Here is a 17,467-nt window from a genome sequence, read left to right on the forward strand (position 1 = left end):
TCCCTCCCTCCCTCCCTCCCTCCCTCCTTCCTTCCTTTCTTCCTTCCTTCCTTCCTTCCTTCCTTCCATTACTTAGCATGCATTTAATAACAGAGTTCCTGTTCTTAAATAAATGAAGAAAAGGGACTAAAGGTACAAGTTATAGAGGTCCATAACTTTCAAACAGCATGTCAAATTTGCATGAACCTGGAGCTTCATTTATTTTTTAAGTTTCTATATTAATTTTTATTGAATTTTTAATATAACTGTTTACCCTTTCCAAACTCTCCTAGAATTTTCCTTGCCATGTCCTCAGGATTTCCTTCTTTTAAAAACAAAAACAAACAAGAAACACATATAACCCCCTAAATGGAAACCAAAATATACAAACAAAAGACCATTAAGAAAAAAAAAAAGAAGCCCAAATGAAGCAATATGAGACAAAAAAAAATCTACAAAAATATCATGAACCTGACTATTATACTCTGGGCAGCAATTAGTTCAGGGGTTTGTAATCTAATAAATCATCAAAATCAATGTAATATTTAACCTGAAGGGCAGAAACTAGAGCAGAACAATGCCCACAACACATGTATTCACACACACTCCACCAAAGCAGTTATTCATTCCATGCCTAATAACTTAAGTTTTCTCATTAGACAAGAATTCTTATATAGAAAAGATATAGAAGCATAAATATTAAATTTCATCTGTGAATGTACTGTGTAAGCTAATTTCTAACACTTTTATTCTGAAGGATAAACTACTTTCTTGTACATAGCAAAGACACTTTAGTGTTTTGTAGTCTTTGAGGATTGTACCCAGGGCCTTGTACATAACAAAAAGATACTCTATCACTGGGCTGTGTTCTCCACCTTTATACATAGAGATAAATACCCACTTCTAATTATTTACTTATGTTCAAATTGTAAAGAAATCTAAATAAGAATTAATTATTATTCAAACAAATAGTGCTCTAAAACAAAGGCTACCAAAAGAATGTAAAAAACCAAACCAAAACAAAAAATCTTTCCCCAAACTAGGGAGCCCTTTAGCTATGAGGCTTCTGGGATCTTTTCTCCAGACAGGCTATGGGCTGTCAGTGGTGGGCGACTTGGGAGGAGAATCTGAGTCTGCCTGTGCAGCCTGAAGCTTCTATTTAATAAACATGTCAAGCAGACAGAGCGACAGGAGGGCAAAGGGGAGAGGCGAAGCCCACAGAATACACTTGCAGCCCACACTGGAATGAAGCACTGCTGCCGGCCTGTGGGAAACACACTGTTTTAAACTCATCTCTTTATTTGAGGTCTTGTTGGGTTTGAAACCAGGTCAGATGACTGTAGCTCGGAAATTTCTGCTACTTCACTGTCTAGATTGAGTGAAAGAGCCCTGCAGGTGGGCACTGCTATAGTGCTAGAACTGCTGACTTTAAGAGTGTCTTCTGTAACATTCTACTGCCCCAAGACAACCCCCACCCCAAGGATCTTTCAAGCCCCAGACACTTCAGGAGGGCTTTGCTCCTTTAAATCAAGTCTTGACACCTTCTCAGTTCAGCCCTTATTTAATTAGTCTCGTCCAGCATGCTGTGACCTAGTGCCCTCTGTTTAACCTTCCCTGATAAGAGCAGGTCAAGGGGCATGTATGTTTGAATATAAAAATCAAACCAATTTCTCAAGGAAACTATATTTCCTTTCTAGCCAGAATTAATTGCCAAGTCAGTACATTGATTTGTTTCTTGAGACCACCTTCAATTGTTAAAAACTGTCACAGCAAATGCAATATACAGTATCATTGACCTCCAGGCCACTTGTACCAATATGATTTCAGAGTGAATTCACATTCTTTGCTGAGAAGGAGATATTTTAACAGCCTTATTGGTACATGATGAAAATGTTCTAACGGATAACTCTTTTATTGTTATCACATGACAAATTTTCACACAACACAAGCACACAGATGTGTGGCTCTGAAGAGGAGGAGAGAAACATGAATGCTACACTTGGTACTTTCTGATTCAACATCTCCCAGGACACTGAGCAGATGCTTCAACTTCACAAGCCATACAGAAAGGAACTCAGTAATAGCATTCACAGAAATGCCCAGCAAGTGGGCTGCCAAAGGTGGGCCAGGAGGGTGTCAGCTCTTGTGTCTGGGGCCTAGTACATGCTAACCAGCACAATGCCATTATGTAATCGTATTTAATCTTCTGTATTGTGAGGTAGATGTTTCTAATTTGCTATAGTTGAGGGTACTGGATCTTAATGCTCAAATGGCTTGTCTGAGGCCATACACTTTACAGTGGTAGGACTGCTTAGTAGGGTCAGCCCAACTCTAAGCTCAGGGTCTGATGATCCTGAGTCAGTGGCACTTTGAATTCCTGTGATACCTGGGGGTGTGAGGAGGAAATCAACATGCTCCTCATGTCACCTTGTCTCATTCTTTAGTAGCTTAGGTCACCTGCCCCAGCTCAGTTTGTTCTCTAGTTTCTTCTAGCCTTTTATGGTCACCTCCACGTTTTCTCAAGTCAGGTCCATGCTGAGATGTCCATTTTCCTTCACTCCACTAGAAATCTCTTTCCCCATCCCTCATGAAATCTTACCTTTGACATAGGGTTGTTTCTGTGAACTAAAACATGAGTTTTTCTGATCATGAAAATAGTTATTTTCAGGCCAGGCAGTGGTGGCGCACACCTTTAATCCCAGCACTTGGGAGGCAGAGGCAGGCGGATTCTGAGTTTGAGGCCAACCGGTCTACAAAGTGAGTTCCAGGACAGCCAGGGCTACACAGAGAAACCCTGTCTCAAAAAAACCAAAAGAAAAAAAAAAATATATATATATACATATATATATATATATATATATATATATATATATATATAAAATAGTTATTTTCTTCCCAAACTCACTCACTACTATACAGTATAAACACCTGTATATTCATTTGAATATTGCGTATTTGATCATCAGAGGTGTTTGTGTGACAGATGTGTCATAGAGCTTGTTAAACAGTGGTGCAATTTATAAATGCCCTTAAATATTTGAAACTTACTTATGTCTCTCTTTCAATCTGGGAGGCTTATGAGTGATCCAACTAGTGTGTGTGTGTGTGTGTGTGTGTGTGTGTGTTGTTGTTGTTGTTTTTTGAGACAGGGTCTCATGCAGTCTTCTCTAGCCCCTAGCTCATTATGTAACTGAGGTCTTGAACTCCTATCTTCTTGCTTCCTCCTCTTCCTTCTTTTCTCGCCCTCCCAATTCCTTCTTTCCAACCATACTGGGCTTTAAAAATATTATTACTGTTATTTTTAAAAAGATATAGTAATTTGTGTGTATACACAAGTACTTGCAATGCATGTGTACATGCATACCAAATGCATGCCTGGTACCTACAGAAGTCATAAGAGGCCATGTGATCTCCTGGAACTGAACTTGCATATGGCTGTCAACTTCATGTGGGTATTGCAAACTAAGCTTGAGTTCTCTGCAGGGGCAGCCTACAATTTTAACCAGTGAGTCCCCTTAGCATTATTTTCGAGACAGGGCCTAAAGCTGTGATACGGGCTGACCTCAATTTGTTGTAGTCCTCTTGCCTCAGTTTCCAAGTACAATGGTATATACAAGTATATGACTTCTGAAACTAGATCATAAAATCCATGCAGCTGCTGTCTGGTTCTTTTAGAACACTTGTTTTCCAGAGGCTTCCTCTTAGGACCTTCCCCCTCAGGACTCTGACATTATAATCATTTGAGAAACCGGAATTATATAGATAGGCTGTATACAGGTACTCTGGCTGATGGTCCTACACAGACATAGTCTTAGAAGTATCCCAGGCATCAACCATAACTGAAGGAGCCTCTGGATAATCTTAGTTCCTACTTCTACAAGGCACAATTACCCTCCCTCTTCTTTAAGCTTTGTGAGTCTCTTGGCTGAAGTCTTGTCATCATGCAATAGAGCCACGCCATCCTCATGAGATATGAAGAGTCCTATAGGATTTCTGAACTCACAGAGTCTGAGATCACAATAAAATCACACTGCTATTACTTACTTTATTAAGTTTAAGTATTTGCTTTTAAATGAATAAAAATAACTAGTTTAGGTATGTACTTTTTCATAATCTATGGCAACAAGAAGATCCTTTTATTTGATGAGAGGACTACTGACCTCTATATTCTGAGGTCCTCTGATAAACAAATAAATGTCATAGGCAACCAGAAGTAAGACTCACTGACATTTTCTGGAGCAGATATCTCTCATTAGATGTGCCTGTAAACTACTCCAACTGTGCAGACTGCAGGGGATGGCAAAGGCTACTTCAAGTGCTCTGGAAATAGAAACACATTAATCCTACAGAAGGGACTTCTGTTCTTGTGATGGATAAAGTAACTCTACAAAGTTGAAAAATACAAGCTCCAATGATACCACTCACTAACTTCCTTTCTGAACAGAATCTTAGGGAGTCATTAATTAACTGATCTTGTGTCATCAGTTTCACAACAGAAGCGTTTCATCTGAGTATAGTAGAGACCAACTATTTTCACACAATACAGCTCTAAAGCCCCTTTTCCTCTTAGTAAGTAATTCATCTAAATTATGGGTTCATCATTTGCCAAGTTTGTTCCTTTTTTAATGAAATCACTCGACAGTTAATAAATGGACAGGGAAAGTCTATTCCTTAGGGCTTGCTCTATAACAGGTTCAGTGTTTTTGAAAATTAAATTTCCTACTTGAAAAAAGTCTGTTTTTAAGCTGACAGTGTGGTATTATAGGAAAAAGCCATTTTCTTTCTTTAGCTATAAAAACTTAAATTACAGGTATATATAGTTATATATAAATGCACTTTACTTTGGACACAAATCAGTTAAATCATCCTTAAAGTTATATCAATCAAAATAATTAAGCAATTTTGGTTCTATTTCTATAAGAAACCATTAATTTTATTAATATTTAAATGTTGATGAGATGATAATACCTTTATCTAAAGAATTTAAGACAGAAAATTTATAAGTGGCAGTGTGGCATAGGTTAAATTTAAGGTCTGGAGAGTCATGGGTAACTAGTTTTGTTTCAGCTAAATAGGACTTTAGGTAAATTATTTATTTCCCAGCTTCTCCATCTGTAAAATGGGTACAATAACAGTTTTCATAACCGCTATGAGAATAAATGAGAAAGCACATTTAACATTCAATGTGACCAGAAACCATATAACTCTACAAAACAGCTTAAAGAATGGCATATATACTTTGAAATTCTACTTATTGTAATCTGGGGTCTCAAATTACAGAGAAGAACTTCCCATAACTTTTTGGAAACTGTAGGGATGGCTCAGCAGTTGAAAATACTAGTTGTACTTCTAGAGGACCCAAGTTTACTTCCTTGTACCCATATGGTGGCTAACAACTATCTAGAGCTCCAATTTCAGAGGGGGAACTGACACCCTCTTCTGGCACCAAGCACACATGTGGTACATAGACACACATGGAGAGAAAACATACAAATGGAAATAAATCTTAAAAAAAAGTTTTTTAAAAGATGAATTTTGGGTGCTGGGGAGATATCTCAGTGAATAAAGTATTGGTGTGGAGAAATGAGGACCTACTCTTAGCTTTCCAGAAACTGTATAAGAAGCCTGGCATGTCAATGAGTGCCTTAACACTAGTGCTGAGAGTGCGGGAGACAGGCACTTCCAGGGGGCTTGCCTGCCAGCAAGTCTACCATAAATGGTGAGCCCCAGGTTCAGTGAGCCAGGCATTATGACACACACCTTTAATCCCAGTACTCCAGAAGCAGAGGCAGGTAGAGCTCTGTAAGTGTGAGGCCAACTGGTCTTTGTAGGAGTCCCAGCCAAGACTGCATAGCAAGACCCCGGCTGGTGGGGAGTGGGGGCGTGGGGAATGGAGAGCAATAGAGAAGAATATCCAGCATCTACTTCTAGCCTCCACATGCACATGCAAGGAAACAGACACACAGACACACAGACACACAGACACACAGACACACACACACACACACACACACAAACTTTTTGTTTGTTTTAAAACCAACCTGAACCAAGGTTTTAGTACCTGAAAAGCAGACAAATCAAGAATTGCAAAGCTGTTGAAGAAACGTAAACTCTGAATGGCTACTTGGATGGTATTCTGGGTGTAACTGTCCTTGGGACTTGTGCCGGCGTCTGAGATGGTGCCATGGAAGAGGATACAGTAGAGCATATGTAGAACTCCAGCCAAGTCTGTGGCCTGAAGAGCAGCTGTCAGCCCTGTGGGATCCTGGTGATTATTGTCAAATATGCTGGAGGACCTGAGAAAGAAAACACAGCTCTTTGAGAAAAATCTAGTTAAAGGATGTTAGGATTTTTATCAGTTAATTGGAACACAACAAGCAGACTATTAAAAGCAAACCCTCTGAGTTGTGTAATAAGGTAACAAGAGACCTTCAGGAACAAATGCAGCCCTCCCCACTAAGGGCACTTTGGCTTCCTTTCCTTCCTCTGGGAGATCAGCCTGGTAAGGAATGGGAACTGAGCACCAGGCAGTTGGTGCTGAGGCTGGTTACTGCCCTCTCCTCACTTGGCAGCCCAGGATACTCCACTACCTCTAGTGCCAACACCTGGACACACTACATAGAGTCTTTAAGAGCTTTGTGGGCTCAGAGATCCAAACACTGTAGTTTTCCTCTCTGGTTCTTCAGAAGAGATCTTCTCAGGGGAAGAGGCTACAAGGCAAACAGACCTTAAAAACCCACACCATATCCATACACTGAGGAGAGATGCTTCAACTGTTTTGGTAGGCACTATTCTAGATTAAAACAGTATTTGTTAATATATATTGTGGAGGCCATGTCTCTAAACAATCAGATTCAGTCACTGAGGTATGTTTATTGATGAAATAGAAGAGGCAGCTCAGTGGTAAATCATTTTTTAAAGTCAACAGTGAGCCAGCAAGGTTGTGCTAAATCTGTCTCATTCTTGAACTAAGGCATACAAAGCATGTAGGACTAAGAGCATGCAGTCAAAGCAGATACCGTGGCCAAGTACTCATTTATCACTGCATCCCTGGTTTCCAGGAAAAAAAACCAAAGATTACTCTCTGAGGAAACACCCCTCCTTACCTCATTGCTAGTGTGCTTGATGGTGCCCTTATTTACTCTGGCACAAGGTGTCTAGGCCTAAGCTTCATCTGCACATTTGGTTTCCCTAGTTGTTCAGCACATGATACACTCAGAGCTAGCAAGCTTCAGAGGGCCAATTTGCTTGGAAAATTTTTTTTACTTTTCCTTTACTGGCTCTGAGAAGATGGAAGTTTTGGAGATGTGATAGGCAGGGGTTATAGCTATAGCAGAGACAAACCCTAATGTTTCTTGGTGATGTTCCAAGTGGGTCAGTTTCTGCCTTTTTCCATGAGACTTGGCTTTTTCTCTGGGAAGTTGTAAGGTTCTGCTCAATGTCTTTCCCTCACACGCTATCATCTGTACAGCTCTCAGCAGAAGTGCCTATGCTACCCCACTACCATGCAACAACACCCTTCCCAAGCTCTGAACATTAACAGACTTTCCTTCCAGTTGTCATCTCTTCAGGCTGGAATGTAGAAAGGAGAGAGGCACTAATGATCTATGGTTATCTCATTATCTTGTCCCCAAAACATTCAGAAGCAATCACTAATTAAGTAAGAACTAGGAGGGCTGGCTAGTGAATTTCTTGTCTAAAGAGATCATTTTATTGGTTTTAATTTGGTAGTTGCATTGAAGTAGAGTTTTACTGATAACCCTAGTCAGCATTTAGGCCTCAGAGATATTATTTCAGGTATTGCTCAGAACGCATCCACAAACCATGATGCATCCCGTGTTACTTGTGTTCTTCTCATGGAATGTGTTACCTCATGTGAAGTCTTCTCAGAGTTGGTAGGGAAGGTACAACTCTCATGCACGATGTAAGAACTAAACATTTTTTTCTTCTTCGAGACAGGGTTTCTCTGTGTAGCCCTGGCTGTCCTGGAACTCACTCTGTAGACCAGGCTGGCCTTGAATTTAGAAATCTGCCTATCTCTGCCTCCCGAGTGCTGGGAGTAAAGGTGTGCGCCACCACTGCCCTGCAAGAACTACAACTTAAAGCAGGTCAAGTGAGCTTCTTAAGTAGCAGAGGCAGGGGCCTGATGGAGACCTTATTACATATGCTCTGCCCAAGAACCAAAACCATCCCCATTTTGTACTTTCTGCCTTTTCTTAAGACAGAATTTGCAACTAACTGAATATTGTTAAACACAATACAGTTTTGTGTCATCATAAGGAGCTATTTTGTAGTATTCTACTTAATAAAGATACATATTTTAAAAAGGATTTTGATTATAGGCATATTTAGAGCACTTTTTATAAAAATTGTTAGTATCAGTTGGCCCTTAGTGCCATCAAAGTCAAAAGAATTAGGGGTCAAACTCTAACTACAGACATGAAAAGATATTAATTTATCTTATTATATAGGTTCCAAAAAGAGACCCAGGTTTGGATAAAACTGACTGCCTGTTCAAACAGAGTTAGAAGGCAGTTTTCCCTACAACTAATTCCTAATCTACTTTCAGAACTCCGAGGATGCATGACTTCAAAGACAAGAGTTTTACTATCTATGAATCTGAGTGCTGATTTCCCCTTACTGTGCCTGCTACTTTCAACAGATTATTAGCATACTGTAAATCAGACACTTAGGAATACAGCTTCATTGCTAAAAACACTGTCATAACCTTTCTTAGTAATTACAAAATGACAGGAATTCACTATTTTTTCTTCTGAAGAATAAATGCAAAAAAACAACCAGTTAAACAAACAAAACAAAATAAAACACAAACAAAAACTTCAAAGGGAAGGTCATCAGCATAGTGCTTCTCCCTCACCATTATGAGGGAGAGGCTGATCTGACAGCTAATGAAACAACACAGCGTCACTCGTTAGTGAATATTCTCCTAAGGAAATAAAAGTGTTAGCTGAGGAAAATCAACCAAGCATTCAGGGACTGTGATGTGGAAATGGTTTAAAAACACATAGAATATTGCTTTAAGGAGAAGTATATTTCCTTAAAGTGAGCTCACGGACTATAAAAACGCTGTGAAGGCATGTATGGCTTTTGGCTTCCATGGACTAATGCAGACCTGAAGGGACACTGGGAAATGTTTACTTTAACATTTTTTTCAATCAAGCAAGCAATTATTCTATCTATCTATCTATCTATCTATCTATCTATCTATCTATCTATCTATCTATCTATCTATGCACATGTGTTTGTGCACTATAATATACATGTGCAGATTGGATGACAATATTCAAGGGTTTTGACGATCAAAGTCAGGCAAGTGCCTCTACCTGCTTAGCCACCACACTGGTTCAATGTTTACTTCTGATTCAGCTTAAAATGCAAATAATTTGTCCATCAGCAGGCTCCTGTTGGGTCTTAAAATGTTGATAGTATAAAGCTTTATGCGTATCAGGCATGCACTATAAAGTTTTCCTTAAAATAATTATGTTATTAAGGAAAAAAAAGATACAAGTTGTATGTTGTAGGGGGCAGAAAAATGAGAATGGCTCTAGGAGGAATTGAGAGGAGGAAAGAATATGATCAAAATATATTGTATACAACTTCATATGACCCAGCACAGGGGACGCCTGGGCCAAGCAGTGGGAGTGGGTGGGGAGGGGAGCGGGGGCGGGGGGGGGTATAGGGAACTTTCAGGATAGCATTTGAAATGTAAATAAAGAAAATAATAATAAAAAATTTTAAAAAATATTGTATACAATTCTCAAAATTAATAAAATACTTAAAAAATATATGAAAGATGTTAAAATAAGATGTGAAGTTCTATATATCATACTTTAGAATTTAAAAGCTTTTCAATTTTTACCAGAACATGCTTTTTAATTTAGATTACAGGACTAGAGATTTTCGTGAAATATTTATCTGAATTCACTAACACTAGATTTGAATAAGAGTAAGTATAAGTGAGCTGTCACTGGGCATGGTGGTGCACGACTTTAATNCCAGCACTTGGGAGGCAGAGGCAGGCAGATTTCTAAGTTTGAGGCCAGCCTGGTCTACAGAGTGAGTTCTAGGATAGCCAGGGCTACACAGAAAAACCCTGCCTCGAAAAACAAAAACAAACAAACAAAAACAAACAAAAAAAGTGGGCTGTCATTATTGCTATATAGCATCTAAAATCCAAACCTGCTTTACAGGAGCGTATAGTAAGGCAAAAAACAAAAAACAAAAAAAACAAAACAAAAAAAACAGGGGCGGGGTGGGGTATAGGGAACTTTTGGGATAGCATTTGAAATGTAAATAAAGAAAATAATAATAATAAAAAAGAGATGAAAACAAACAAACAAACAAAAAACAAAAAAGCAAAAAACAAAAAAAATAAACAAAAAAAGCAGCAGCAGTTTGCATGGGCATGAATCAAGGGTCATCCATTACATAGTTAGCCTCAGCTAGCCTAAAATGCCAGTGTGAATGTGTGTGTGCATGTGCATGCACACACACATACACACACGTGTGCAATTCTAAACTCTAACCCCCTTTCTCTCATTTGTTCCTAGTTTGTCTATGTTCATCTTCTTGGCTTCTAGCCTGCTGTAGGGCTGGTGAGCATCAAGACTATTCTCACAGCTTTGAGGATTTTGTTTCATTCAGCTTTTACTTCTAGAATCTCTGAGGTATCTTGTGAAACTTCCATTTCAGCCCCAAACTATAAAACCACACTTAACAGTCTGCACAGTGTTGATTTGAAGTGGATTAAGTTTGTGCATGTCCCCATGATGGATGAGAACTTCACTGCACAAAAAAGTGAGTTATTTCTCAGCAGAATTCCAGTTTTTGGCTCTTAAATCTTGGAATATTCCAAGAAAGCCAATCTTAATCTAGTGACATCATTATATCTTAGGCTTTGTGTGAACATAAAACAAATGATGTTCTCTTAGGCACTATGCTCAAAAGTCAAAGTGCCCGTGCTCCAATACAACAAATGTCAAGAACTAAAAGGCAAGAAAGACTTGGCCCCTAAACTGGAGGAGGCTGTAGTCCAACAATGGAGGGTCTATCAGCTCCCCATTACTGCTAGAACAAACTGTCACAATCCAGTGGCTTCAAACAATAGGAATGTGGTATTTTATAGTCTTGGAGGTAAGAAACTGACATAATAGATATCATTGTGCTAAAGTCAAAGTGTCAGAAAATTTGTGTTCCCTCAGAAGGCTGCTGGGCAGAAGGAATAATTCCTTACCATTCCCAGCTTCCAGGGCATACTCAGACCTCTCCAAGGCCCACAGCCCAGCATCTTCACATCTTTTGAATACAGGCATCTGTGTTTAATGCCAGCTGCCAGGTGCCAGCCTAACGCTTTCTGGTGAAGAGTCCCTACATGGGGGAATCTGAGCTTCTTCATGTGGTGGCGAGGCTTTGGCTAAGCCCAGGAAGTGGAGGATAAAAGAACAAGAAGCCCATATAATATCACAAGACCAAGGGCCTGTCCTCCCATTGATGGCCGACTAGGCCATCCTCTGCTACATATGCAACTAGAGACACAAGCATTGGGGGGCACTGGTTACTTCATATTATTGTTCCTCCTATAGGGTTGCAGACCCCTTCAGTTCCTTGGGTACTTTCTCTAGCTCCTTCATTGGGGCCCTGTGCTCAGTCCAATGGATGGCTGTGAGCATCTACTTCTGTATCTGCCAGGCACTGGAATAGCCTCAGGGCCAGGAAGCAGGAGTAGGTGGGTTGGGGACCAGGGTGGTGGGGTCAGGGGAAGGTATAGGGAACTTTCGGATAGGAAACTAGGAAACATTTGAACTGTAAATGAAGAAAGTATCTTTAAAAAAAAACAAACAAACAAACAAAAAAAAAACAAGAGGCCTACAGCCCTGGGGAAATGAAGTGATGGAAGGGGAAGGGGAAGGAGATTCTTGCAGGGAAAGAAGGCAGATCAGGGTAACTGACTGGGATCTGACTGGAAGTGCAGAACAGGGATCTCGTGTAATAACGTTTCTCATTTAAGATACTCCCCAGTTTCAAATTTTCATGCTAAAAACAGCAAAGGGTCCTGCGCGGACGCATAGGCTTTGGTTTGTCGGTCCTGCGCGGACGCATAGGCTTTGGTTTGTTGGTCCTGCGCGGATGCATAGGCTTTGGTTTGTCGGTCCTGCGCGGATGCATAGGCTTTGGTTTGCCTCACCTTTCCGACTTCTAGTTGGGCCACAGAGACTTTGCTGCCTTGCTTAGTGAAGGATGAGTAACTGGGGGTGGGGGGGGGGNGGGGGAGCTGTGCTATGAGGACTCTATGATGTCCACAGCCCTTTATCATACATCTGGTTCCCATTCTTGCTTTTTTGAATCCATTCTTCATGGAGTATACAAATGCTTTTTTTTCTTGACTTTTAAAGTCATTTTTCTGTTTAAAAACCTCCAATTGGCTTCTCATCAAGCTTAGAATAAAATTCAAATTTCTATTGTTGGTCTTCCCTCATCCCATGGTACTTACTTTACTTCCTATCACTTTCTTGTTCATCAACTTCAACACCCACTAATTTTGTTTCCGGAACACAGCAACTCAGGCAGGACCTTGCCATTCTTTTTAACTAAAATATTTTTCCCTTGGATCATGGTTGGCTCCTTGGAAGATACAATTTCATTCCCCCTGAGAAGCCTCTGACAGACACGCAACTAAGAATTTGGATGGCCTCTAGTTTTTGAGTATAACTCATCTTCCTCTGCATCTTGACAGAATTTCTGACCTACCAGATCTGAGAGTCTAGAGTGTCTTAAGTTACTCAACTTTGTAAAATTTGTTACACTGCCACAGCAACTGGAAAGGGAGAAGAAAAGCAAAAGGAAATGTGAGACCACAGGTATTTAAGAAGAAAGGCAGGGTCTGAACAGTTTGTATGTCATTGAGGTACAAGCAGAACTAGCACAGGCAGCAGCCTGGTGTGAGGGGACACTCTGTAAGGCTCAGAAAGCCATCAGTGGCAGAACTGGCTCTACAGTAAGTAATAAGCCCTATGCTGTTAGATATATTCAAACAGAAAATGGCAAGGTCATTGAAAAGATTAGAACCTTATTGCAAGACTGGGTGACTTAAGGTTCTCTTCAGTCAACAGAGTGCATTGGCAGATCATAGGCGGAGAGATGATCAGGTCTGGAGCTGAATGCCTATAGGCCGGTAAAACCACACACACTTCTTTCCTCTTTCATCTTTTGCTTTAGATGCTATTAAGAGCCACACCTACTTTCTTCCTTCTCTCTAATATATCATTCATAAAGTATTTGTTAATGCTTCAAAATATGAGTTTTAGCAGGCCATGTTTCTGCTCAAAGGCTATTAATGATTCTACTGCCACCACAAGATACCAGAAAATAATTTATATTTTTACATTTTAACCTTGTTATCATCTGGGAGAGTTCAGCTAAAGTACTTCATGTTATTCTTGTTTTTCTACTTTTATGTCTTCGTTTATGTTATATTTTTTGTCTATCTTTTCCTCAATTCTACATATTATCATTTCCATTTTTTTTAAGGTCCTGGACTACATTTTAGCTCCTCTAGAAAATATCTAATCCTTATAACGTCGAACGACCTCTCCCTCTTCTGATCTCTACTGATACCGATGATGATAGTGGTCACCATTTATTAATCATTTACATGTGCCTGGCAGCCTGCTGAGCACTTGCAAGTATTGCATTCTAACTCTTTCCCATTGTCTCTTATCATGGAGATCTGTATATGTATCTTCTTTTTCCTCCTAACTTACCAGGTCCTTGAAGACATAATGTGAGTCTTGAATCATTTCTGCTTTCTCCCAAGTCTAGCATAGGACCTGGCACAGAGCAAGTGTGGCATAAATATTTGTTCAATGAATGAATGGATAGGAAGGGAGGCAGAATTAAAAGAATTTTAATTCTTTGTTTGAACAAATGGTTTGGAAGTATTCTTAAACACTTGAGAAACACTCATTTATACCTACATGATTAGTGAGCTAAATTGTAAATCATTCTGATATTTTTATGACATTGGCTTCCAAATGTCATTTGGCTACAACATATTTTGTTAGTATAGTTTGGATATGAAAATGGGAAACATATATACACATAACAAAACATTCATTTTTCTTTTTTTGAGCTTTAAGAGTCATTCTTATGCACATGTGTCTGTATGGGGGTGAGTCCAGTGCATGTGAGGTTTGAACCATCAGATTCTCTGAAGCTGGAGTTACTACAGGCACTAGTGGGCTGAGAATGAACTCTGCCTCTGCAGAAGCAATGCACTCTTCTTAATTTCTCTCCAGCCCTGAATTTTTATTTATTTGTTTACCTAAGTTAAAAAAAAAAGAGGTACTTTACTCTCTTAATTCTTTTTTTTCCTTTTTTTAATTGGATATTTTATTTCTTTACATTTCAAATGTTACACCCTTTCCCAGTTTCCCCTCTGCAAATCCCCTATGCTATACCCCCTTACCTTGCTTCTATGAGGATGCTCCCCTACCCACCCACCCACTCCAGCCTCACCGCCCTAGCATTCCTCTACACTGAGGAGGTAGCAAGCCTTCACAGGACCAAGGGCCTCCCCTCCCATTGATGCCAGATAAGGCCCCTTCAGCTTCTTCAGTCCTTCCCCTAACTCCTCCATTAGAGTCTCTGTGCTCTGTCTGATGGTTGGCTGTGAGCATCCCCATATGTATAGGTCAGGATCTTGCAGAGCCTCTCAGGAGACAGCTATATCAGGCTTCTGTCAGCAAGCACTTCTTGGCATCGGCAATAGTGTCTGGGTTTGGTGTCTACATGTGGGATGGATCCCCAGGTGGAACAGTCTCTGGATGGCCTTTACTTCAGTCTCTGCCCTGTATTTCCTTTAGATAGGAGTAATTCTTGGTTAAAATTTTGGAGATGGGTGGGTGGCCCAATCCCTCAACTAGGAGGCCATGCCTAACCTCTGGATATGGTCTCAACAGGTTCTCCTTCTGCTTTGTGGGGTATTTCAGCTAATCTCATCCTGGTGGGGTCCTGGGAGGCTCTGGCTTTTCTGGCATCTGCAACTTTCTGGTTGCTGTTCCCAGTTCCTCATCCTCCATTGCTACACACCTCTGTTCAATTTCCTCCATCTCCTCCCATACCTGATTCTGAAAAGTGATTGTTGCTTCCTGTTATTTTTGTTGTTAGAAGTGGAATTATGTTTGTGTGGGTTTGTTGAAAGCTTACTTTCTTGCTTTATCTAGGGTGTAATTTCCCTCCTTGTGTTGGAGTTTTCCATCTGTTATCCTTTGAAGGGCTTTGTGGAGAGGTATTAAGTAAAATTGGTTTTGTCATTGAATATATTGGTTGCTCCATCTATGGTAATTGAGAGTTTTGTTGGGTATAGTAGCCTGGGCTGGCATTTGTGTTCTTTTAGGGTCTGTATGACATCTGCCCAGGATCTTCTAGTTTTCATAGTCTCTGGTGAGAAGTCTGGTGTAATTCTGATAGGTCTGCCTTTATATGTTACTTGGCCTTTTTCCCTTACTGCTTTTAATATTCTTTGTTTTGTGCATTTGGTGTTTTGACTGTTATGTGACGGGAGGAGATTCTTTTCTAGTCCAGTCTATTTGGAATTCTGTTGGCTTCTTGTATGTTTATGGGCATCTTTTTCTTAAGTAAGGGAAGCTTTCTTCTACAATTTTGTTGACGATATTTACTGGCCCTTTAAGTTGGGAATTTTCACTCTCTTCTATACCTATTATCCTTAGGTTTGGTCTTCTCATTATGTCCTGGATTTCCTGGACGTTTTGGGTTAGGAGCTTTTTGCATTTTGCATTTTATTTGATTGTTATGTCAATGTTTTCTATGGTATCTTCTGCATCTCAGGCTCTCTCTTCTACCTCTTGTGCTCTGTTGGTGATGCTTGCATCTATGACTCCTGATCTCTTTCCTAGGTTTTCTATCTCCAGGGTTGTTTCCCTTTGTGGTTTTTTTTTTAATTGTTTTTACTTCCATTTCTAGATCCTGGATGGTTTTGTTCAATTCCTTCACCTCTTTGGATGTGTTTTCCTGTAAGTCTTTAAGGGATTTTTGTGTTTCCTCTTTAAGGGCTTCTACCTATTTACCTGTGTTCTTTTGTATTTCTTTAAGGGAGTTATTTATGTCCTTCTTAAAGACCTCTATAATCATTATGAGATATGAGTTTAAATCAGAGTTTTGCTTTTCCAGAGTTGGGTTATCTAGGGCTTGCTGTGGTGGGAAAACTGGGTTCTGATGATGCCAAGTAGCCTTGGTTTCTGTTGCTTATGTTCTTGTCCTTGCCTCTTGCCACCTGGCTATCTCTGGTATTAGGTGGTCTTGCTGTCTCTGACTCTGGCTTGTCCCTCCTGCAAGCCTGTGTGTCAGTACTCCTGGGAGACCAGTTCTCTCCGGGAGGAATTTGAGTATGGAGAGCTCTGGTACAGGGTCAGCTCTGGGGTGCAGATGGAAACTGGAAGGATCCAAAACATTCCTTTTTATAGAATGATCTTTAAAATTCAGATGTATTCTCTATTCAATTATTTTCAACCATCTCTTACAAGCTCTTCTTCCCCTTTTTCAAATTTTCAAAAGAAAATTAGAAAGGTTTGCAAGGAATATGTATATACGTATTTGTTTGCTTATATAAGTATCGGTCCAGCTGGGCAGTGGTGGCGCACGCCTTTAATCCCAGCACTTGGGAGGCAGAGGCAGGCAAATTTCTGAGTTCAAGGCCAGCCTGGTCTACAGAGTGAGTTCCAGGACATCCAGGGCTACACAGAGAAACCCTGTCTCAAACAACCAACCAACCAAACAACCCAAAAAAGTATTGGTCCACTGCTTCTTGGTCCTCTGTTGCCCTACTGCATAACTGCAAGCACAGTTATGAATACGGTAAGTCATTGCAGAGAAAATGAAAAGCCTGTGTTGACTGTGACTTATAAACACTCATTACTTTCTGATCCTCTTAGTGCTGCTGAGGAGCCCACATCTTACAGAAGGCTGAGCTCAGCTGATTAAGGATTAGGATGCTGCCCAAAACCTGAAACTATCTTTTTTTTTTTTTTTTAAGACTTCCTGTAAGACCAGGTATAGAAAACCAATAGTAACAAAGGCCAAAACAAAAGCAATTCAAAAATCCTATCATAAATAGTTCAGATTTGTTTATGTGAGTAAGAATTATTGTTTGTGTCCAATTTTCATTTTAAAATTCTGTAGTAATCTTAAACTAAAACCAACTGTTTTTTTTTAAATCACATTTTTACTTTTTACTTAAATAAAGATAAGTTTATTGTTCAAAACCAAGCCTGGTGTAGAACTCTTGTGCCAATGCTTTCTTCCCCCATACTGAAGCATAGATTAACAGCACAAATTGTGACACTCTAATTGTCTTTCAGAACACCTAGGTAAAAATGAGAAGATTAAGGGTACAATAGGAGAGAAGTCCACAGTCTACCTGCTCAGTCTCCATCACATGGCCTGGCTGCAG

General features: G+C 39.9%; 1 protein-coding gene across 4 annotated transcripts in view; it reads right to left on the bottom strand.

Moving 5' to 3' along the window:
* Nucleotides 1-17,467, bottom strand: part of Scaper (S-phase cyclin A associated protein in the ER) — a 345,780-nt gene that overhangs the window by 31,304 nt on the left and 297,009 nt on the right. For all 4 annotated transcript variants that reach the window (XM_029543011.1, XM_021206319.2, XM_029543010.1 and 1 more), the window contains one exon: nucleotides 6,041-6,275. In XM_029543011.1, coding sequence (XP_029398871.1) covers nucleotides 6,041-6,275 — 235 coding nt within the window. The remainder of the gene's footprint in view (nucleotides 1-6,040; nucleotides 6,276-17,467) is intronic.

The sequence above is a fragment of the Mus pahari genome, chromosome 10, assembly GCF_900095145.1.
Source record: "Mus pahari chromosome 10, PAHARI_EIJ_v1.1, whole genome shotgun sequence".
Classification (NCBI taxonomy): Eukaryota; Metazoa; Chordata; class Mammalia; order Rodentia; family Muridae; genus Mus; species Mus pahari.